This window comes from Conger conger, chromosome 4, assembly GCF_963514075.1.
Source record: "Conger conger chromosome 4, fConCon1.1, whole genome shotgun sequence".
Lineage (NCBI taxonomy): Eukaryota > Metazoa > Chordata > Actinopteri > Anguilliformes > Congridae > Conger > Conger conger.
Window position 1 is genome coordinate 49,548,191 of NC_083763.1, and position 22,937 is coordinate 49,571,127.

The 22,937-nt window shown below is 39.3% G+C and overlaps 2 protein-coding genes across 2 annotated transcripts; both read left to right on the forward strand.

Annotated features, from left to right (window-relative positions):
* Nucleotides 1–490: 490 nt before the first annotated feature.
* msrb2 (methionine sulfoxide reductase B2) lies at nucleotides 491–6,442 on the forward strand. Its single transcript, XM_061240362.1, has 5 exons — nucleotides 491–673; nucleotides 1,991–2,097; nucleotides 2,575–2,651; nucleotides 4,536–4,683; nucleotides 5,254–6,442. The coding sequence occupies exons 1-5, from the start codon at nucleotides 562–564 to the stop codon at nucleotides 5,356–5,358; spliced, it is 549 nt and encodes a 182-aa protein (XP_061096346.1). The 5' UTR covers nucleotides 491–561; the 3' UTR covers nucleotides 5,359–6,442.
* Nucleotides 6,443–8,552: 2,110 nt separating this feature from the next.
* On the forward strand, nucleotides 8,553–22,509 carry LOC133126646 (uncharacterized). The gene is made up of 10 exons (XM_061238987.1): nucleotides 8,553–8,558; nucleotides 12,298–12,406; nucleotides 12,753–12,897; nucleotides 13,073–13,186; nucleotides 13,544–13,688; nucleotides 14,535–14,683; nucleotides 14,848–14,987; nucleotides 15,096–15,240; nucleotides 21,885–21,916; nucleotides 22,379–22,509. The coding sequence occupies exons 1-10, from the start codon at nucleotides 8,553–8,555 to the stop codon at nucleotides 22,507–22,509; spliced, it is 1,116 nt and encodes a 371-aa protein (XP_061094971.1).
* Nucleotides 22,510–22,937: the final 428 nt, after the last annotated feature.

Here is a 22,937-nt window from a genome sequence, read left to right on the forward strand (position 1 = left end):
CTAAAAAACTAAAATGCTATTTAACACATTTAACTGAACCGTGAGGATCACTTGTTTTCTTGTTGGTGTTTCATAACACTGATTATATTTGACATTTAATTTAGGGGAAAACTAAAGACTCATGCCGTTATATTACAAACAAGTGAATGGGATTGTACTTGTTTAAGAATATTATTATGATTGTTGTTATTATTATTAATAATAATAATGACAACAGCAACTATTATTATTACTATTAGTAGTAGTAGTAGTATTTAGCGTCAATGAGGAACGTTTACTTAAAAATATTGCGATAATGTTAAATTGTATTAAATAGGTTTCTGTATAATTAACATCTTACTTAACAAAGGAATTTTTATTGAGGTTTCTGATTAATTTGCCATGACCGTGAAATTGGGTATGGCCTCCATGCCAGCACTGCGAGGGGGCGTCACCGGCTTTTGTAAAGTATCTCTCATATGCATCCGTTCAAATAAGTTCAGTAGGCGGTTAGTGTGCTGCATTCGTCTATTGGCAGCGTGACCGTAAGCGAGCTTACTGTGTGGATTCAGTAAGGGGAACATGTCTCGTATTCTCTTAAGATCTTCTTTTCTTATTTTGAAAGAAGCCGCTGCTAAACCTGTACTGCCATTACGGTGTTCGAGAGTGAATCGTCCAATTTGTACAAGTTCAGGTAAGTGCTTATATTTGGACCGTATGTCCTGGTTCCGTTTGACCTCTCGATGGCATTCTGCTTCATGCGTTTGTGATTATTTGTGATGCTGTGAAAATAAATCTAAACTGAGTAATCGATGATAGCAGTATGCGATTCATGTGTGAGGCTACGCAGACTTTAAATCCTTGCACATTTTCCACTCAAAGTGCATTTAAAAAAGAACTGGCGTAGGCTATATTTGATTTAAATATCCACCAGTCCAAGTGATCGCTGCAATTGTCTGAGTTTCATTCACAGGAAATTGCCACCATAAAAAGTGCACATCCGTCTTATTTTCCAGGCAGTTTGATTTTCCAAAAATAGAATACTAGGGCCTAATATGTATTACTCGCGGGCAATGTAAGTTAATATAGCATACCAATTTTCTAGTTGGTTTGCGTTTTAATATTTTCATTTGTATTCCTGTGCCAGATCATACGCACTTTAAAATAAAAAACAATTAGCCGACATCTCAGCTTCTTTGGAGTCAGTGGGACAGGGGAGGAATGAACCACCCACACTGTTACATCGATTTCCACACCAATGCATAGGGAATAGGTGAATATGTTTGCTGTTTGTAATTGGAAGGGTTTCTCATTTTACGTTTCAACTGCAATTATTTCTTCCCAAAAAATAATTTCAGGAAGTTCATTTATTTATTAAAAAAATCTTTTAGTGCACATGTTGATGCTATTTTTCATGTATATTTATTGGTGGAGGTGTGCACGTTACTCTGTGAAACACTGTGTGACACCATGTTGTCATGCCCAAACAAATTACGAGTGAATTTATGTAGAGGATCTATTGAATGGCAATAATCTGCATCCGCACATCCATCCTCTGCTTCTGCATTGATTCAAGTGCACTCATGAGCTTTATTTGGCATGTGCAATCACTAGGGGTGAAATATAGATCATTGGCAAGGCCTGCATTCATTTCAGTGCCGTCATGACTCATGAGCATTATGTGGCATGGGCCGTGACTGGGTGAGAATATAGGACATATGCGAATGGCAGTAGGTAGTGGGTTAAAATCAACAAAGTTGCTGCTGTGTTCAATACATCGTTTTATTATGGTGTTTCACAGTGGCATTTAGCACTTATAGCACTTTTAACTCATTTATAATAAGCAAGGGAACTGTTAAGTTTCGTCCAATATTATGTTATGGTACAGAAATAAAAGACTTTAAAGTAGTGAACAAACATTCAGGCCTATAATGTGTAATCCAAAGGGCTGAGAAATGTTGTCTTAAGATCATTTTTAGTCCATGTTGCTCACGCCTAATTGTCTATCCAGCACTGAGATCATTGACACGTTATGATGAGACGGGTATATCCACTGACTGGAAGAAGAAGCTAACTCCAGAGCAATATGTGGTTACCAGAGAGAAAGGTACAGAGGAGGTGAGTAAACAAACCATGGTTTCTTACCATATTCATTGTTTCCTGTTGAAATTTGCTGATTTAGCGGGGGAACACACTCACACTGTTTTGCTGGATGTGTTCAAAATTGAATTCTGAACATTATTTCCAGGGTCATACTAAATATAATATTATGTTTGAAATAGAATAAGCATTTAACAGTTCCACAAAATACCACATATTCAGTGGGTTATTTCATCTCACTCTGTGTTGTGGCTGTGGCTCTACTGTGTCTCTAACTGCAGCCACAATAATATGTATCCATTCAAAAGCAGAAAATCTTTTCAGTGAGAATAAAAGCTTCCTTTTTCACCGTGTTTGGGCTTCTGTAACTTTGCTCAAGGGGTCAAGAATAGTGACCATTTTATTTTGGGTATGCCATTTTCAAACTTGGGTCAAGAAAAGATACTTAATTGGTTAATAACATTCTGTAAATATGTCTGTGTCCAATCTGTTTAGCCCTTTAGTGGGATCTACCTGAACCATAATGAGGTTGGAATGTACCACTGCATCTGCTGTGACACACCACTCTTCAGGTAAGCTCCCTCATATCTACAGAGGACCAAATAAATGTTTACATTCATATTGCATGATCTGTGTTGGAATTACAATTACATTCATGATGTTCCAAACCTTTTTTTGTAAGCCTATTGTTTGGCCTCTGTCTCTGACTTTTTTTCTTATTTCATAATGGCTTCCTTGACTTTCATTGGTACAACTCATGCTGGTCATCATGTTGACAAACACCATTTGAAGGCAAGGCAATCAAAAGCCAATGAAAACTAGATACTGAAAGCTTTCTTATACCAGCACTAAGGAAGCAATTGAATACATGTGACTATTCAGACTGTACTTTTGGTCCCCTAAAATGGGGGGACTATTTATAAAAGGGGATGTAATTCCGACGTGGAGAACCTGATATAAATGTAAATGCCCTCAAATGAATGGTGACAGCCCTCACTTTTGCCTCCATTGTGGTGGAGTACAGAGCCAAAAGAACAGAATTTGTTCCACTGTCCAAATTCTTACAGACTACACTGTCAATAAACATGAACACCGAGCCTTTGAATAGCCCACAACGGTGTGCATTTTACTCATTCACACAAGCACAAATTAGGTGTGCCACTTACACTCTTCAGTAAGTAGCTCTTAAGGTTTGACTGCAAGGATGGTATTTATGATTCATGCAGGCTAAATTTGACAGTCACTACAAGCTAAATGACTCTCAGAAAACAGAGCGCTCTTTTAGTACTCACAGCCAATTTTATATACAACCCTTCACATCTGTTGTCAGAAATGTCTACACTTAAGTAATTGGTTGCAAACAACTCAGTGGTGCTACCAAACCATACAGTCATATACAAATATTTGATTGTGAGTTGCTTGTGAATTGATTTATTTGCATAAAGGCTTTTGAGTTGGTACATTTAAGTCATGATGATGTCATTTCATTCATATACAAATCTTTTCCTTGTTTAACAAAACCAAGGGAACACTACAACTTCTCGGCAAGGTTAATTCAAATGTTATGAATTTGAGTGGACTCAGCAGAATTAGACAACTTTATAATCTTTCCTGAGAGGGCAACATCAGCTTAGGAGGTAAGAGCGGCAGTCTGGCTGTCCAAAGGTTGCTGGTTTGACACACCTTGTGTGTGTTGAAGTGTCTTTGAGCAAGACGCCTAACCCCATTTCCTCCTGACAAGCTGGTTGGTACCTTGCATGGCAGCCTATCACTTTTGGTGTATGTGTGTGAATGGGTGAATGAGAGGTATTAATTGTAAAGTGCTTTGCATAAAAGCACTATATCATTATTTACCATTTACCATTACCATTCCTACTTCAAATGGAAGTCCATGAACAGTTTGAATATCAGATGGTTAAAAGGTCATATGCGGCAATATTCAAAACCTTGACTCATCATCACATTTATGATATCAAATTGAACAAAATGTTTACATTAACAACAGCTCAGAGAATGCTTTCCCCACTCGCAAACATAATGCAATATTTGTAGTCGCTGATGTAGGTCAAGTGAATGACATTTGATTGTTGCCCCCTGGTGGTACATTTAAGTTTTACAAGCACTTGGTATAACGGTTTTTAATGAAGCCGACCAAGACTTTTATTTTGTCTTATTTGGTGCTGCATTTACTTCCCATTAATTTCCCCTCTGTCACACAGCTCTAGCTTTTGCTGTGCTGCTGTAATGGCCTATATGTTGCTTTCCCAATGATTTCTTGAGCTTAGATTCGGATTTGTAATTTTATTAATCTGAACATATGTTTATTATTCAGATTATAAACAGATAAATAATATTTAGATATTTGTTATCTCCAGTCTTCTTATGATTATTAACTCTCATAGTTTATTCATTTTCTATAGTAAAAACCAAGAAAGCTTTGTTGTCTTCTCATGTAGCTCGGAAGCCAAGTACGACTCTGGTACTGGATGGCCGTCCTTTAAGGAGGCACATGGAGCATGGGAGGGAGACGAGAGCCACTCCAACATTCTGCGTCGCCCTGACAACTCACTGGGCAGTACTGGGACAGAAGCCATTTGCAAACATGTGAGCAATAGGACCAATAGGATAAGTTCACAACGGGAAGTTATTCCATTCATTTCTGTATCGAAACATGAGGAAAAGGCTTCCCTCAAATAAGCATATGTCATAGCTATTTTTTACCAGTTCAATATTACTTTTGTCATGGACTAATTTGATAATTCGGCAATACAATATCATATTAAACCTTAAGAGAAAATTGATATGTAAGATTCTGTGACCATAATGTTTGCAGCTAAATTAAGGTTAATTAATTTGCCCAGTAACTGGGAGCATGCTAATTTAGAAATCTACCTAGCTAGCCTACCTCACAGATACACAGTAAATCGGATTACACTGTGCAGTATCATAATATCAAAGTTTTTGCTTTGCACTGAGAATGCAGTGAAAACTCAATCCATGTCAAGCTGGGAGCTGGTCTGAACTGGTCAACCAGCTAAACCATGTCAAGCTGGGTGCTGTTCTGAACTGGTCAACCACCTACCAGCCTATTCAAAACCTAGCTTGAGCTGTTTTTTTTTCAGCAGGGTAGAGCACTATCTGTTCCTGTTTGACTTAATTTCTGTTTTTTTGCAGTGTGATGCCCACCTTGGACATGTTTTTGAAGATGGCCCAGACCCCACAGGCCAGCGGTTCTGCATTAACAGTAGAGCCCTCAACTTCAAACCCAGAGTCAAGTAGGACCCAGGGTTCTCTCCCATCCCGGTAGAAGAAGAACCAGTCCTCCGCAAAGCGACTTCCTTGTAGTTCACTGCTGGGATTGTGTAAATAAGATTGCTGTGCATTTTCACCCGTGAGCTTAGTCTTACTCTCAGACAAGATGTCGTGAGCAGGTTGTTCTGTGCGTTTGCTTCCTTTTGTGTGTGAAATTCAGTCTTTAACTGGACCAAGAAATGATCATAGAAATGTTTTTGTGCATTACATTATATTCATTAAGTATACATTAAGTTTATAATTTGGTTTCTGAATGAATGGCATGTTCTTCTGAAATGTATCTACAGTATAACCAATATCCCTGCTGCTTGTGATTTGTTAGGGATGTTGTGTGTGGATACGCAGTTTGAACTGATTGAACTGTGACTAACTCTATGACTATGTGCATAGTACAACTTGACAATTTTTTTAAGATTGTACTTAATAGTGGTGATTTTATTCTATTAGAATGTCTGTTCCAAAGTTTGAGAAGCTGAAAACATTGTTAACTTTGAAAAAGTGGTTACATTAGCATTTATATTATATGCTAAATAGTTGGTCTAATTCTGCATTGGGGCAAATGAAAACCGTTACCCTTGACTCCATTCCAAAATGGTCTATTCTCATGTTTCTCAGGTCATGTGAAATGGTAATTCAGGAACGCCTGGTTTACATGCTGGTATGTGCACTATAAGGGAAGACTAATTCGACAAGTTAAATCACTGCAGCATTTTAATGGAAATATTGCAATGTATTTCAGAATCTCCCCAGGGTTAATTGTAGAGAAGTAAAAGATGAATTTAAGTTACAGTATAGTTACATTAGACCCTTGGAGAATGTTTTATATAGCAAAAGAAAAATCCATATCCATAATCAAAATCCATAATCAAATGGATCGCATATGCTGATGCTTACTCGCACATTACATTTTATCAGTTTCTGAAAATAAGGTGATACATTATCATTAAAATTTATTTTTTCTTAAATAAGGCTGTACATAAACATTTTGCATTTTGTCTCGCAGCGTATCTTGATATCTAGTCATGAATAAAATATTTTGACAACAAACAAACCCCGGGTACTGTCAATTTAGTGTTATTAAATAAAAAGAGCATTACATTACAGTGCATTGCAGTACAATCACTTAGCAGATACACTTATCCATAGTGACTTCAAGAGTATCTTCAAGAAGGCACAGAAGACCCATTTAAAATCAATTATAGAATTAACAAGACAAACCAACACTAAGTATTGCAAAAATAAAATAAATGCCACTATACAGCTAACGTGTGCTTGTAACATCAATCCATCCATTATCTGAACCCACTTATCCTGATCAGGGTTGCAGGGGGGCTGGAGCCTATCCCAGCGTACATTGGGCGAAAGGCAGGAATACACCCTGGACAGGTCGCCAGTCCATCGCAGGGCACACGCACCATTCACTCACACACTCATGCCTACGGGCAATTTAGACTCTCCAATCGGCCTAACCTGCATGTCTTTGGACTGTGGGAGGAAACCGGAGTACCCGGAGGAAACCCACGCAGACACGGGGAGAACATGCAAACTCCGCACAGAGAGGACCTGAGAGGACAGTACAGTTCCGAGTCCTAGTGTAACCATACAGATATAATCGGAACCCTTGAAGAATACATCAACTTCCAAACTAGCATACCACAGTTGGCAGCTAGAATACCCCGAGTACAACAATACGATAACTAATACAAAAAAAACAACATCTATACAACTATATAAGTGCCATTACAGTCTATGGCATATATAAGGCTAATCATGGTGGTGAGTTAGGGAGGGAGAGGTGTAGCCTGAAGAGATGAGTCTTCAGTTTGCGCTTGAAAGAGGTCAGAGACTCTGCCGTTCTGACATCCACCAGGAGGTCATTCCACCACCGTGGGACCAGGACAGACAGCAGTTGTGAGCGGGAAGTGCAGGTGTGGCGAGGGGGAGGCACCAGACGGCACAAAGTGGCAGAACGGAGGGGTCTTGCTGGTGTATAGGTCTTGATGAGTGATTGAATATATACAGGGGCTGATCCCTTATCTGCCTGGTACGCGAGCACCAAAGTTTTAAATTTGATGCGAGCCATAACAGGCAGCCAGTGGAGGTTGCTGAGTAGGGGGGTGACATGTGAATGTCTGGCAACATTGAATACCAGACGGGCTGCAGCATTCTGGATCAGTTGTAGGGGTCTGATGGCAGATGCTGGAAGGCCAGCCAGCAGAGAATTACAATAGTCCAGGCGGGACAGGACCATTGCTTGGACAAGGAGCTGAGTGGAGTAGGTGGTGAGAAAGGGTCGGATTCTCCGGATGTTGTACAGGAAGAACCTGCACGCCCGGGTCACCGTAGCGATGTTTTCGGAGAAGGACAGTCTGTTGTCCATCACCACTCCAAGTTTTCTTGCACTAGGGGATGAGGTCACTGTGGTATCCCCTAGTGAGATGGAAAAATCGGAGAAGGGAGAGGTTAGAGCAGGGATGAAGATTACCTCCGTCTTACCTGGGTTGAGCTTTAGATGGTGGTTGCCCATCCAGCTCTGGATGTCTCTCAGGCAGGCGGAGATACGGGTTGAGACCTGTGTGTCTGATGGGGGAAAGGAGAGAAAGAGTTGGGTGTCATCGGCATAACAATGATGCGAGATGCCATGAGCAGAGAAAACAGGGCCAAGGGATCTTGTGTAAATGGAGAAGAGGAGGGGTCCGAGGACTGAGCCCTGGGGGGACTCCTGTAACAAGGGGGCGAGGGGTTGACACTCTTCCAGCCCAGGACACCTGGGAGGACCGGCCAGAGAGATAAGATTTAATTGACTCTAAGGCTGTGCCACAGATTCCTGTAGATGCCAGGGAGGCTAAGAGGATGGAGTGGTTGACCGTGTCGAACGCCGCAGAGAGGTCAAGAAGGATCAGGACAGAGGAGAGGGAGGTTGCTCGTGCAGCCTGAAGGGACTCATTGACGGAGAGGTGTGCAGGCTCCGTCGAGTGGCCAGGTCTGAAGGGGGTCCAGCAGGTTATTCTGTGAGAGGAAGGAAGAGAGTTGGTTGGAGGCAGCTCGTTCAATGAATTTAGATAGAAAAGGAAGGAGAGATACCGGACGGTAGTTTTGAATGCAGGAGGGGTCTAGAGTGGGTTTCTTTAGGAGTGGGGTGATGTAGGCCCTCTAGAATGATGAGGGTAAGCAGCCAGAGGACAGAGAGGAGTTAACAAGGGAGGTGACAAACAGGAGGATGTCAGGCGTGATTGCCTGAAAGAGGTTTGAGGGGATGGGGTCCAGGGCACAAGTAGTAGGGTGGTGGGAGAGCAGGAGGTGACACACATCAGCATCTGAGACACATCAGGTGATGCTTTTGCCGTCCAACTCAAGATGTCTTGTCTAAAGAAAGTGAATATATATTAAAAAAACATTATACAATGTACACATTTCCAAAGTGATAAATATATGCTATACAGTGTGAGAAAAAAAGACTCAATATCCATTAACATTTTCATGAATTCAGTTTTATATTGTATTGTATTGATATTGAAGAGCCATCATACCATGCGAAACAGAATTAATATGACAAAGGAGAAAAAAAGTTGTTTATCAACAGTGTAGGAATGGGAGCTAATGGAAGCAAGTGACTTAGTAAAGAGAAAGAAGAGGACCAAGGACTGAACACTATGCAACAACATAATAAGGTCATGGATATGTGCCCCCGTGCAACCTTCAAGGTGCAGAGGGTTCATCAGGAAGTGGTGGTCAACTGTATCAAATTACCAACTGTAATATCTGAACATTTCTAATCCTAGGTTTTTTTCTGATAGAATGGCAAAGCAGACTAATGTGAATATATCAACTCTGGATACATTTCTTTTTGAAAATCTAAATGAATTACATACAGTATCTCCTCACTGAAAGCACATATTGACAGACATCTCAAAAGCTTCAGTCATACATTAGAAACTGAATAACCACCGAACAAAAAAGTCTAGTCTACATTGGCCAGTGAAACCAACTGACAGTAATCCAATGGCTAAGAAAATACCTACAGTAGCATTGTTCTTAATGCTCAATGATAATAATAATAATAATAATAATAATAATAATAATAATAATATTAATAATAATAATAATAAAATACATTATTATCCAAAGTCCTGTAGGCAATCATATTACCCTGACCCTTTCAGCTGGAAAATGGCTGATGAAGCACGACACTTTGATATTTATAAGAGAATTGGAGGTCTGGCAATGCATTATTATACATTTTAGATGGTCTGCTTGATGCAATATCTTACAGGAGTCAGATGCAGACCACACAAGTTTGTGCAGATTTGAAGCAACAGACAGAGGTACACAAACCTGTATAAACATTATGTAATGTATAAACATTGTCTAAATATCCAATGATATTGCATTGCCTAATTTAATATATAGAGCTACAGTAAATATGTTTTCTAAATGAAAAGCACCTTTAACCAAGTGTATAGAAAGCAGCAAAAACATTAGTGGATAGGACAAACAAGTTTGCATCCTAAAGCAAGGGGCTTGCATCCTAAAGCAAGATTGTAAAATGTTATGAATGTAGACTAAAGTCCAGGAGGTCTTTGAGATACTACCTGATCAACAACTGATTGTGGCCTGGAGTTGTTTCTGTCCCTGACCTAGAGAGAGCAGTGTGATAGCCATACACATAAATGAAAGATAGACAGGAAAACTGCAAGTGAGTTCACAAGTTAATCTGCATTAGAGTTAATGTACGGTGCCCTTACCGTAATTGCCTTCCATTCATTTTCCATAGGCATAGGCTTATCAAGACCAAGATCTAGATAGGCAATTACTCTAAGTCTGAAAAAAACAGAAGGTACTGACACATACCACGTGTGTGTGTGTGTGTGTGTGTATGTGTGTGTGTGTGTGTGCTGATCTGTAAATTATGTAAAGCAATGGTAAAAATGTTATAAAACATGTCAAAATATCCAAAGATAGTGCATTTCCTACATTAAAATAAAGAGGTGCTGGAAAGATATATCTTTTCTGAAAGAAAAGTCTTTGCTTTGTTATTTCATGCACCAATTAAGATAATGTCACTTTTTTTGTCATTTTTCCATTGAGCACTTGTACCCTTTAAGAGCATCTGTAAAGATAAAGTAGCCTACTGCTTAAATACTATTTTTTATCCCAACACTTTTCATTTAAGCTTCTATTTGTTGGCCATGCAAATAGCATTATTAATTATTTCTCTATCAAATATAAATGGTAACAATGCAACCCCTTACTCCTTGTAAGGGGCACTTGAAAGATAAGAATGAAAAGAGAGCACAGAATAGCGCGGCAGACAATGAATGAAGGAGAGGCAATGCTGAACAGGACATGTGCGATTCTGAAGTTCCATGCTATTAATTCAAGCATTCGCTCCCTTTTTTGTGTAACCTTTGCTGACAAAATGAACGGCCATCGCGGAGAGTTCACGCTCTGTAATCTCGACCACACAAATCACATGGTTAATCATTGAAATGGTCACGTGATGGACAGCAGTATTATACAAGCCAGGCATTATTCAATAATGTTATGAAATGATAATTCTTGTTATGAAATGATAATTCATGTGTAGTGCACTCCAAATTCAACTAATCTGTTCTGTTATCAACAGTGTAAAAGATAAAAAAGTACCTGAAAGGGATTCAATATGTTTGTCATTGTAGAAAAATAATATTTAACTCAAAAGTATTTCATGTCAAGAGTGCCATGACATTTTAAAATCATTTTCCACCCTGATAGAGCTGCAAAAGAAAGCATAAGCTTCACATTAAGCATCATTCGCATCATTCTGTCCATTTACAGTAGGCTACAGTGTTCACATAGTGGTCTCATTTACAGCCGCCTACTTGGTCCCTTCCATTTAAAATATAATGGCTATAAGGTATGTGATGTGTGTGAAAAAATGCATTACCAGCAGCTTTTGAAGGATCTCAATCAGCCATTTCTAGTTTTGTTTGTGATAGTACTATACACGTGTGACCATAAAACTGGAATACTCCTGTTATGAAAAGTGGCATCCCCTTACAAAGACAGAATAAAATTTGAATAATATACAATCTGTCTAGAAGCCCCTCCTCGTGGAGAAACACCTGAGTTCACCTTGCATGCCCAACTGAGCTCTCTCTAGCCAGACTGGCTGGAAAACGGTAAGCCATCCTATATTTTCACATTATTGGGTTCAGAATATTTACAGTAGGTTATCTGCTTGCCATTGAAATTGTCATTGAGTGATTCAAAACAGAATACAAACTGGCATAGTCCGTGTAGCATTTGGTCTGTTTCTGTTTCAGTTCACAGTCCTTCTAGATGACTAAAACACACAACATAGAAAATTGTAAACCAGGATTTCAATAGGCACTTTATGTGCATTGGAACTTTTCTTTGACATTTTGATAATGTAGTCAAGCTATTTGGTTGTGTTGCAGTATGATGTCCAGCATGAGGTTTAATAGCATAGGGTCAAAAACACAGACACTATTTAAAAGTAAAACTGACCATCAGCCTGAAAGCAGACATTGTGTGGTGAGCATAAACACAAAAGTACATACAAACACGTTGCATAGATATGAATTAGTGTAATTTTCTTAAACTTAGAGAGAGAGAGAGTGTCTGTTTATGCAGAAAAAAGTGTGTTTGTGTTTGTTTCTATGGGTGGACTGAATGTGTGGATGTTAGATAATGTGTGCACAGGAATTACATTGTGCACATATTTGAGAAGCACGTGTGAGAGCCCATGTGTCACAGTGTATGTCCCTCCATTAAACATTACCACATTGCACCTGCGCATTTAGCCCTTACCTTACTTAACACACCCTGTGGGTCTACCTGTCTCAGGTGACTCAAGGCTCAGTCCATCTTCATTCCTGGCTCAGAGACCCTGTATTTTTACAGATTGTTACCATGGGGGATCACAATCCTGCAAGGGTGGTTCTGCTAGTACTTTCACTAATGGTTTATATTATTGTACTGGCATTCAACGCAATGGCGGGACCTGGGATTGGTAAGTTTACTAGTCACCTAAATACAATTGCTTTTACTATATGTAACTGGTGATTTAAAATTTTCTCCACAGAAAACATGTTGTCAAGCAATTTATAATTCTGCTCTAAACAGGGAACAAACACCTATCACCGTTTTTACTAATGGATTTACTTTTTGTGCTATGCTGAGTGTTTGTGTTTTGTTTGGAAAGGCTAAAGACAGTGAATTATTCAATTAGTTGCAGTCCGAATCTATTAACGAATTAGCCTTTTTAACATCAAGTTACCCTGTGTGTTCACAATTTTTTGGAAGGAACACTGTCATGTTTGTCCTGAAGATAACCGGCCTGTTTGAATTTTCCCTAGGCCCGTTTATTCAAACCACAAAAAATGTGTCAGACCTATATGACACAGAAATCACCCCTTCAGGCTGGACATTCTCGATCTGGGGTATCATTTACGCCTTTCTAACCGCCATGCTCATCTACATCTTCACTGCTCTTTGCAGAAGGTATGTGGTATGTATAGATAAACTCTCATCTGACTCAGTGAAATGACACAAATAACAAGGTAATGAATGTTGTGTTTTGGGCTTTGGGCCTTTGCTAATATATTTGTTATTTTATTTTTTGTTTCATTGTATGGATCAGGTTTCACTTTAACATTCCGATTTGCTAATGTTCCAGGAATGCTTATGGGTGGATGTACTGTTCTCCTGCTGTCCTGCCCTATGGGTTCTTTGTATCCTGGATCGTAAACATGTCTTTAAACATCATCTGGCTCATCCTGTGGGACAGAGAGTGAGTCATCCAAGCTGGTTGAGCTCAGATGCAACACTGAATATTTCAGGGAAAGAAGCATTTAAAAACTCACATCTTTTAAACGTTGACAGATAAAATTATTAATATTATTATAATATTATACACTGTTTACATAGGTCATAGTTTGGAGACAAGAAGTTGCCTTATGGGTCTGAAACTCCGCCACTATGTTTAACAGCAGAAAAAAAACCCTAAATGATTCTAGAGGTTTAGTGAAGGCTTAGGACAAGGGGAGTATACAGAATGTGAAGCTTGCACTTTATTCAACATATTATATTGACATTGTTCCATTACATGATGGCAGAAGATAACTATTTTCTTCCTTCACTCTCAAAGACTGATGATACCTGGATTAATTGTGCTGGCGTTGGTTGCATTTACAAACTACCTGATGGTGTTCTTCTCCTGTCATGGCCTTCATGCATATGGAGCCTGGCTTAACAAATATCACAGAGCGGACCTGTGGTGCCTCCGTGTACTGGTGAGATTATGCACATCTGCTTTTTAACTTTTTAACTTGTCATGTCATGAAGTGTACTTTGCCAGTAAGATTACTGCCACACTCTTCAGTTGTGGTGCCCTGTCTGGCACCAATAATCATTCCACGGTCAAACTTAGATAATTTGTCTTCCACCTTCTGACATTTGGTCTGAAAAACAGCTGAACCTCTTGACCATGCCTGCATGCTTTTATGCACTTAGTTGCTACAACATGATTGGCTGACTAAATATTTGCATTAACAAGCTGGTGTACACAATATAGTGCTCAGTGAGTATATAAAGCTTAAAATTACATTATTTCACACTCAACTGAAATAAATATTTACTCATGAATACAGCATGCCCACATGTCTGAGTTCTTCTGGAAAATGTTCTTTGATATTATTTTTTTTAAATAGATTTTATAACATTTTTTTAAAGTCTTTTTGGAATCAGTAGTTCTGCCTCTTGATTTATCACTGCGAGTCCCATACCCTAAGAAAGGACACCACTATAGCTTCCGCACCTGTGTTCCCCTGAGGCACCTGCATGTAGGGACTGTTTTACACCTTGCAGACAACCCAGCAGGATAGCTAGTGCCATTCTGTAGAGAGACATTTTTACTGTCAGAGCGGGGCACCTTCAGCTCATTGAACATTGAGATGAACCAAGGCAGCGGTAGTCTGAAAAATACTGAATGATTTAAACCCATCAGTGTTCAGAGGGCCTACATGCTGCAGCTTTCCAATGACTGTTGCAGTCCCAGAGACAATACAATTGTTGTATTGATTAAAGTTTCTGGGAAAGGAAAATGGCTTATCCTTTGATGTCTGTACTGCAATGTACAGGTACAGAATGGTATATGCGTGTACACTACATGGACCACGATAGCCACATTGATCAACTTCAACATCGTGTTGACCTATGAAGCGGGTGTGTCCAAATCAGACGGAGGCACAGTGTGCCTTGCCATCCTGCTGACAGAAGTCATCACTTGGTAAGAGCAGCAGAAAAGTGGTTAGAGTATTAAAAGTGTGTGTGTGTGTGTGTGTGTGCGTGAATGTGTCAATATGTGTATAATTAGGGGATAGGTATTTTGTGTTATTTTAAAAAATGTTCCAAAAAATGTTCCAATAGGAAATAAATGAATTGTGTTCTCAGGTTTGTTCTGGAAAACTTTGTTCTGGAGAAACATGTTCGCTACATCCTTACCATCTATCCAGTGGTGATTATGGCTCTGGCAGGAAATATGACCAAGAATTTCGATAGCGCCGCGCCGAGTCGGAACGGAATTCTCATTGGTAAATTATTTGCGAAAAAATAATTGATTTATGAATGGCATAGAGTAGGTGTAGCTCGCTATGTTGAGTCAAGGCCTGTTGTGCTGACCGCTGTGTTGTTTTTCTCAGCGCTGCTGCTGGCAGTGGCTTGCACGCTGTTCCTCGTGCGAGTTGCCTTGGTGACCTGGCGTCATGTAAAACAGCCGCTCTACCAGGGAAAGGACTGGAAAGAAGAGATGTCACCCATGGAGATTGCTGAAAAACAGAAGAAAATGTTCACTTAGGAAATGTACATTTTTCTGTTTTAAGTTATTTATTTCATTAAAACTTTGGTAAGTTGAACCCATGTGTTCATGAAGAAAAATGTTCGTAAATGTCAATAGAAATGTCAAACATGTGATATTACCCTCTCATAGGAAATGACACAGAAGGTAAATGTTTCAAATAAGGTATGACATTTTAATTTGTGCAAATTCTTAGATTAACATTTATGAAAATGCAATGGAAAATGAAAACTGTGTATATGGATGAAAATTATATAATTGAAGACATTTTTCATTTATGTGGGAAAAACAGGCTAATTTCCCTACTGACTTAAAAAGTCTAATTTGATTCATTCTTACTCATTATTTATAGATGATTTATTTGCACACTCTTTGAAACGGTTAATGATTTTTCTGTTGTATTTTGTCTGGAAACACTGCGCAATTGTGGTTAGCAGTGGATAGGGATTGTGTATGTTATATAGGCTCAGTGTATACAGCATAATATTTTCTCACTCCTTCTGTACATCTTAAGAATTTTCCAGATTAAGTATATGCTCATAAATGTGCAGCTATTAATGTATTTACCATGACTGTTATACAAAATATATGAATATGAATTTTGGATATTCATTAAATGTTTCTGTTATCAACTTAATCTGAATTAATAGTTGATGACTGACTGTGATGTGATTGTATGATATCTCATGAGCACTATATAACTGTTTGTCAGTAAAGGGAGTTGAAATAGTTGGTGAAGCGATTTGGCCTGTTGAATGACTGATTAAAATGACTTTATTGCCAGTAGTATGTAATATGTTGGAGGCGAGACTACATTGGCTCACCATCAGGGATGCTCATAGTCAACAATTGGACCTACACCGATGATAGACTCACAGCTTTCGGATCACTGGTTCAGTTATCAGGTTGCACTTTTATTTAACTTCCCAGGCATGGATTAATAAACATGTTCTGCAGAGAAATGCATAGACTGAACTTATTTGTGGCTGCCACTTTTTCTCTTCTGCTTCAGTCTTCAGTCTTCAGTCTAGGCATCTAGCCCATTTGAACTTACCAATGTTTTTTGTTTTTTTTAAACATAACAACAGTTTTATGTTTATAGAAGAATAAAGACAGATAAGAAAGAGAACATTATCCAGACCAGCATTAATTTGTTGTACTTTTGGACCAGAGTAGTGTATTATGTAGGCTGATGATGGCCTTTATGATGGTCTAAAACACACACCAACAGCCCTGTACACACAACTGCCTTGGTAATAAGCAACTGCTGTGTTTGGCAGACCCTGGCAGCCAGGTTACATCCTACATTAAGGCAGTTGAGAATGATTTTATAGCAGGCAGCATAACAACACACCAATCATATACTGTATATGTTACACAGAGCATAGACCAAAGAATAAGAACTACTTATTAGCTTCTAGCTGTGATTTATTTGTTATGCTGTGACAGACAACGTTACGACCATAGCCTAGTCTTCTCAGGTAAGAACTCAGAGCATATCTAAGACCAATTCAGGACAGAATTTTCGTTCTAATTCGAAAATATCGTATCTATCGGATAACATATTGTCAATGTTAAATACGACATTGTTGAACGAATGAACTCCTGGGATTTTTCATGATTGCATGAAATTACTTTTTGCTGTTTTATACAATAACAGGGGCTCAATACACACAACTTTCTAGAACCAGAAAATGTTTGGTGGTTCCTGAGACACAGAGGTAGTCTGAAACATCCTTTAATGTAAACTCCCTTAGTCTTCAGCCTGAGTGGCCCACAGGTGGGTGGTGCTAGTGAAGTTATGTGGTGAGGCAAGTGTCTTCCCAGGCACCTACAGGTTGTTTCCACATGAATTCACACTGGGCAGAATTGGCTGAAACACTGAAACAAATGTACTTGCAAGGCTGACAAATTTTGCACATGTGGTGCCTGCAAGGTCCGTATGATCCCTATGAATAATGAGTAAACAGTCACTTTGAGAATTTCAGGTCAGACATGAGCAGCATATAGTATGGGTTTATGAAACAGTGTTATATAGGCTACTGTATACTGATGTTTTTTTAATATCTTGCAATTTTTCATTCACCCTATTTTTATTTAGCCATTCCAAATTGGGATGGGAATTGGATATACTAAACACCATGTTGGGCACCAAATAGCTATAGGCCTACAGTAGTTTAAAAATATTCCAGTGCAATTTTACCCCCAGTGCACATTTATTTAGCTTTTGTTCAGATTTGTACCTTACAGCCACGGTATGATTGATTCACAAGGAAAAAAACTAAACAAAAAACTTATAGAAAGGGTGTTTTCCTTTCCTTTGTGCAATATAATAACTCATTGCATTCACAATAAATCTAAACAGCTTTTTGTCACAGTGAAAATTGAAATACTCTGTCACAAACTAAATGGAATGAAATTGCTCTGTCTTGGGCAGAGATGTTGTAAAGCCATGAGGTTGCTTTCTACATTAGTGGGCTAAACACCAATACCAATCTGTGAGTTTGTTGTTGTTGAGACCATTCTGTAATAAAGTGTAGGATCTCAGTACATTATTGAAAGATACAATATATAGAGAGCCCACCAACGTCATTCATACTGTTGACAAAGATTAACTATATTAAATTATGAAAATATGGACAATTTTCTTTTGTTCTACATCCCCTCCCCCAAATATGTTTACTAATCTCATAAAACACTGTAGTACAACACTCAGTAGTATAATCCCTGCAACATTTTATGGGGAAAAAAAAGAAAAATTATTCCCCAATATGTAGCCTTCTTTGCTATCAAGGGTGTGAATACATTTTCTGTGTATTTCAGTGTATTTCAGTGTATTGGCAAATAAAGTCAAATTAATGCATTAATTATTCTTTATTTTATGCAGCCTTCTTTGCTATCAAGGGTGTGAATACATTTTCTGTGTATTTCAGTGTATTGGCAAATAAAGTCAAATTAATGCATGAATTAATGCATACTTGAGTAGGGGCAATATACAATGTCCACCAAACAATACATGAAGCGCTATTTGGTAAGAGCAGAAGCTCTTTCATTTTCAGTTACTGACTCATAAAACAGCCACTGCAGAGAATGAATCTCCTTTATATAGTTTCAGGAGCTGTCAAAATGTCCAATTAAAATGAGATAAATTTCATACACTTTTGTGAATCTATACCCTTGGGACATTACATCCTCAATTAGAACATAGAAGTTTCTAGATTGGTTTCCAGTGCTAGAAATGAGTGGCTGTCTCAACTTGCTGTATGCTCTCAAATAGTGACAGCTTCTATGCTAGATACACCAAGACAGAGTTATTACACTACCATGTCCTGATCCCATATTTTTCTCTTCAATGTTTTTTATCCTTCATTTACAATCTCATATTCACCATTCTCACACTTATCAATCGTCTTAAGTCAAATAACATGACAGTGCCAATTTGCTTCTTTCAACTGGTCACAATTCATACGTTCACTTAACCAAGCCTATAACTGGATCACTAACAGATAGAATAATATAACATTTAATAAATAAATTGTAAAGAAGTATACATTAGCATATCTGTTTCTATATTAAAATAAACCTTGTTTTAACTTTTATTTTCGAGGATGGCAGATAATCAGTGGGATGGATACACAAAGCAAAGGGACCCATTTATATACTGTAAGCACAGTTGAAAGTTTTGTAAGTATGGGCATTCTGTTTTGAACATTTTGGGTAATTAGCAATATGTCCGATCATTTACAAACATTGATAAATATGCTTTTAAATGGACTGTAAGCCTCATTGTGTAGTTTGACCTCTATTGCTATCTGTCCAAATGTAAACTGTCTGTGATTAACTTTGTCCAGATGAGATGCACAATGCTCTCAACCAAAATCTGGCAACCTGCCAATGCACTCCATTCATCAAGACATCTTTCGGTATAAGAATATAAAAAAAGGCAATGGCATCAAAGTTGTGCAGCGAAAATGTGAAAATAATGAAAAAGTCAGCTAATTTTCTTATTCCTTATGTAAAAACCGCATAGTTGATAATAATGCAGAACAATTGGAGTCAGGAAACCCAGATTGCCCCTTATTCTAAGCTCCTATTTGACTTCACAGAGAAAGGCAGAATCTGCTGATGGCAGGTGTACATGCAGTTCAGTTAAAACAGTTGCTGATCGCGATTAGCTTTAGTGTAGCAGGGGTGCCCAATCCTGTGTCATGGAGGGTCGGGAATATGCAGGTTCCCGTTCCAACCTATCAACACACCAGCTAATTTCACTAATTAGTTCCCCCCTCGATAGTTGACGGTGTGTGCGAAATCAGCTGGTGTAGCGATAGGTTGGAACAAAAACCCTACATACTCTCAGTTCTCCATTGTACATGCTTTGGCGCCCCTGAGTTATAGCATTGTCTACTGTATTTTGACTGTAGTCAGGATCTGATCTACACAGGAAAGTTGCATTTAAGTCTTCGAGTAGTTGCTTTCTGTATTCTGTGCGTAATTGCGTCGACAAAACAGCACACATTCTTTTCTGCTTCAGGGCAGTAAGTGTTCAATGTCAAGACAGAGGGTATGACTGATAGTTAAGGCAGTGGTGGAAAGATAAATGACTCTGACAGCTACCATTTCCACATGAAAGCAATATATCTGCGCACTGGTGTTTCAAGTGAGGAAACACTAGACAGCAGTTGTAATAGGCTATGCGGCCCACATGTAGATTATCTGACTGTCAATCACTCCATTCATTTATGTGCAAATCTCCGACTCCAGCATTCTCTGGGACTGCTTATGACAGTGAGGCAGCAGACATTTGTTACCGACTAACATTAAAATTAGATTAACCCTTTGCTCAAGTAACGTTTATGTAATGTTCAATGTACCGTCCAATGTATTGCAAATTTAGACTGCGGCTGATTGTGATATTAAACTATTTATACCAATAATTTGCGTTGTAGGACATTCTGGATCACAACTCTCATTATTCTCTGATGTGACTGTTTTTATCTCCTGTTTCATTACTGCTGCAATAACCCAAGTGCCTGCCCTTACTGTTATTTACCACATCAATTTGGCAGTCATTTGTACAATGGTGCATTATCGCCACAAGAGGTCAGTATTACACTTTTGATTTCCTGAAGTTCACGCTCCTTCCTAAACTATAATAGGCAGAAAAATCACTCTCCATGACAGTATTTACATTAGATATATTACCTGCTGTTCCACATTACATGCCATTCCCTATGCTCTTGTGTTCATTACATTTTCTCCACATTTCTCAGTTCAAAGTCAAGGTGGCAGACAAGAGAGGCAGGGCTAAAGTGACAGAAAGGTGATAAATACAGAAAAAATACTAAAAAAGAGTGAAGGCTGTTGAGGGAACGGAATTAGAGAGAGAGAGAGAGAGAGAGAGAGAGAGAGAGAGAGTGAGAGAGGTAGGGGTGAAGTAGAGCACCGGAGAGGGAAGCAGAAACAGTTGCTGAAACAAAATGTTTCTCCGTGCCTTTGTGAGGGGTCAGAGCCAAAGTCTAAGAAAAGAGGGCTATCTCTGTTGATGACAGTGACCACCTGCCGACTGCGATTACGTGGTGAAGGTGACTCCTATGCTGGGGAGAGCTTGCCGGAGTCCTGCAGTGCTTGAGAGACTCTGCTTCCTAGCTCTGCCCGAGGAAGGCGCCGGCTGTTTAAAACAAACCTCCGCCTCGGACTGAGCTTGGACAGGCTCCTGGTCAAATCTCAGCAGGCGTACTACTGGTAAATACTTTTAAGCAAGACACCTTAACCTGGGATAGCCTGACTAAAATGCCGCGGTCATTAATGCCCTGCACTATACACTCAATGAGCAATTTATTAGGAACACCTGTACACCTACTTATTCATACGATTATCTAATCAGCTAATTGTGTGGCAGCAGTGCAATGCATACAGTCATGCAGATATGGGTCAGGAGCTTCAGTTAATGGTCACATCAACCGTCAGAAAGGAGAAAAATGTGATCTAAGTGACTTTGACCATGGAATGATTGTTGTTGCCAGACAGGGGGCTTTGAGTATCCCAGAAACAGCTGATCTCCTGGAATTTTCATGCATAACAGTCTTTAGAGTTTGCAGAGAATGGTGTAAGAAACAAAAAACAGCCAGTGAGCAGCACTGCTAGGTTCAAGGAGAATGGCCATATTGGTCAAAGCTGACAGGAAAGTGACAGTAATGCAAATAACACATTACAACAGTGGTATGCAGAAGAGCATCTCTGAACACACAACACGTCAAACCTCTAAGTGGATAGGCTATAGCAGCAGACGACTATGATAATGTCGAAAAAATATGTCTAATAAATACCTAATGAAGTGCTCACTGAGTGTATATGTCAGAGTACAAGTAATGTAATGAGACACCTCTGGAAGAAATCTCACACAAATTAATTACCCAGAAAAACCTTTGATATTTAAGTTTCATAAAACGGCAGAGTAATTAAAATTTTATTGATGAAGTACTAGATAAAGGCCAAGCAAATCCAGTACATAATACAATATGTACAATAGCACATGGCATGGTTCAAAAGGGTTTGATTCCTGGCTGGCCAGATCCTCTCTGCGTGGAGAAAATGTTCTCCCTGCATTCGCGTGGTTTTCCTCCGGGTACTCCAGTTTCCTCCCACGCTCAAAGACATCTGTGTCAGGTTAGATGTCCTCCTGCCATTGCCCTTGACCAAGGCTGGGCTCAGAACTGGAGTTAGTCCCCGGGCGCTACATAGTTGCTGCCCACTGCTCCTAAGTAACTAGAATGGGTCAAATGCAGAGGACACAGGGTTCAATAAACTATATCTTATCTTACATCTTGTGTCTAGAAGACTGTGTCTGTGTGGGTGTTGGAAAAATGACAAAACAAGAACCAAAGAACTTGTATATAATACAATAATAGAATGTGTATGTGTGTGTGTGTGTGTATACTGGGATTTGGGGCCTAGTGAGGACCAAAACAAAACAGGGACCTGTGTATAGTACATGAATTTGCAAGGATGTGTGCCCATTCAGCAGGCGCCACTCCAGAGCCAGGAAGGCTGCCAGCTCGTTGCTGTGTGCCACGCGCTGGGAGTCCTCATTGTTAGCTGTGATGTGTTGATTTCGGGGCGTTCTGGAAGCGAGCCAGGCGCTCGGGGAGGTTCAGTTTCATCAGCACGATCCAGGGCTCAAACATCTGGAGCCAGGTTGCGATCCACCTGGACTGTCCTCTGGAGTCCCGACGCCCCGCTACGCGCTGACCTACTTCTAGATCACGGACTCGCTCTCTGCACATTTCTCCGTCCCTATCAGAGGAGCCCCACTGCCCAAAGCACACATCCACGGAGCATGAAGCGAAATATCCGCTGGTCATTCAGCTCTGATATCATACATTTCACTCCCATACAACTTATTTCTTAACGTCTCTGTTAGCATTCAGCATTGTTAGCATCCCATCTTTTTTTTTTTTGGTCCCAGGTCAGCTGTGCACAGCCCTCACATTCAGAATTAACAAGATTACCTTACCATCGCTCCCAGAACGGCACCTTTCAGATGTTAGACCAGACTGATATTCTACACAATAAAGCTGCAATTTTGGCAAAGCTGCAAATGGCTAATAAGACAAGGATAGTGTGATTGATCCGATGACTAGCTACAATAAGGAATTACATAATTAGAACCTGCAAGGTATGAAAGCCT

Bases quoted from the DNA above. Each gene is read 5' to 3' on its own strand.
- msrb2 (XM_061240362.1), top strand. From the start codon at position 562: ATGTCTCGTATTCTCTTAAGATCTTCTTTTCTTATTTTGAAAGAAGCC. The intron at 674-1,990 runs GTAAGTGCTTAT...TTGTCTATCCAG, and splicing joins TCCAATTTGTACAAGTTCAG to CACTGAGATCATTGACACGT. The intron at 4,684-5,253 runs GTGAGCAATAGG...GTTTTTTTGCAG, and splicing joins CAGAAGCCATTTGCAAACAT to TGTGATGCCCACCTTGGACA.
- LOC133126646 (XM_061238987.1), top strand. The intron at 12,898-13,072 runs GTATGTGGTATG...CTAATGTTCCAG, and splicing joins TTCACTGCTCTTTGCAGAAG to GAATGCTTATGGGTGGATGT. The intron at 21,917-22,378 runs GTTAGATGTCCT...GCGTTCTGGAAG, and splicing joins CTCAAAGACATCTGTGTCAG to CGAGCCAGGCGCTCGGGGAG.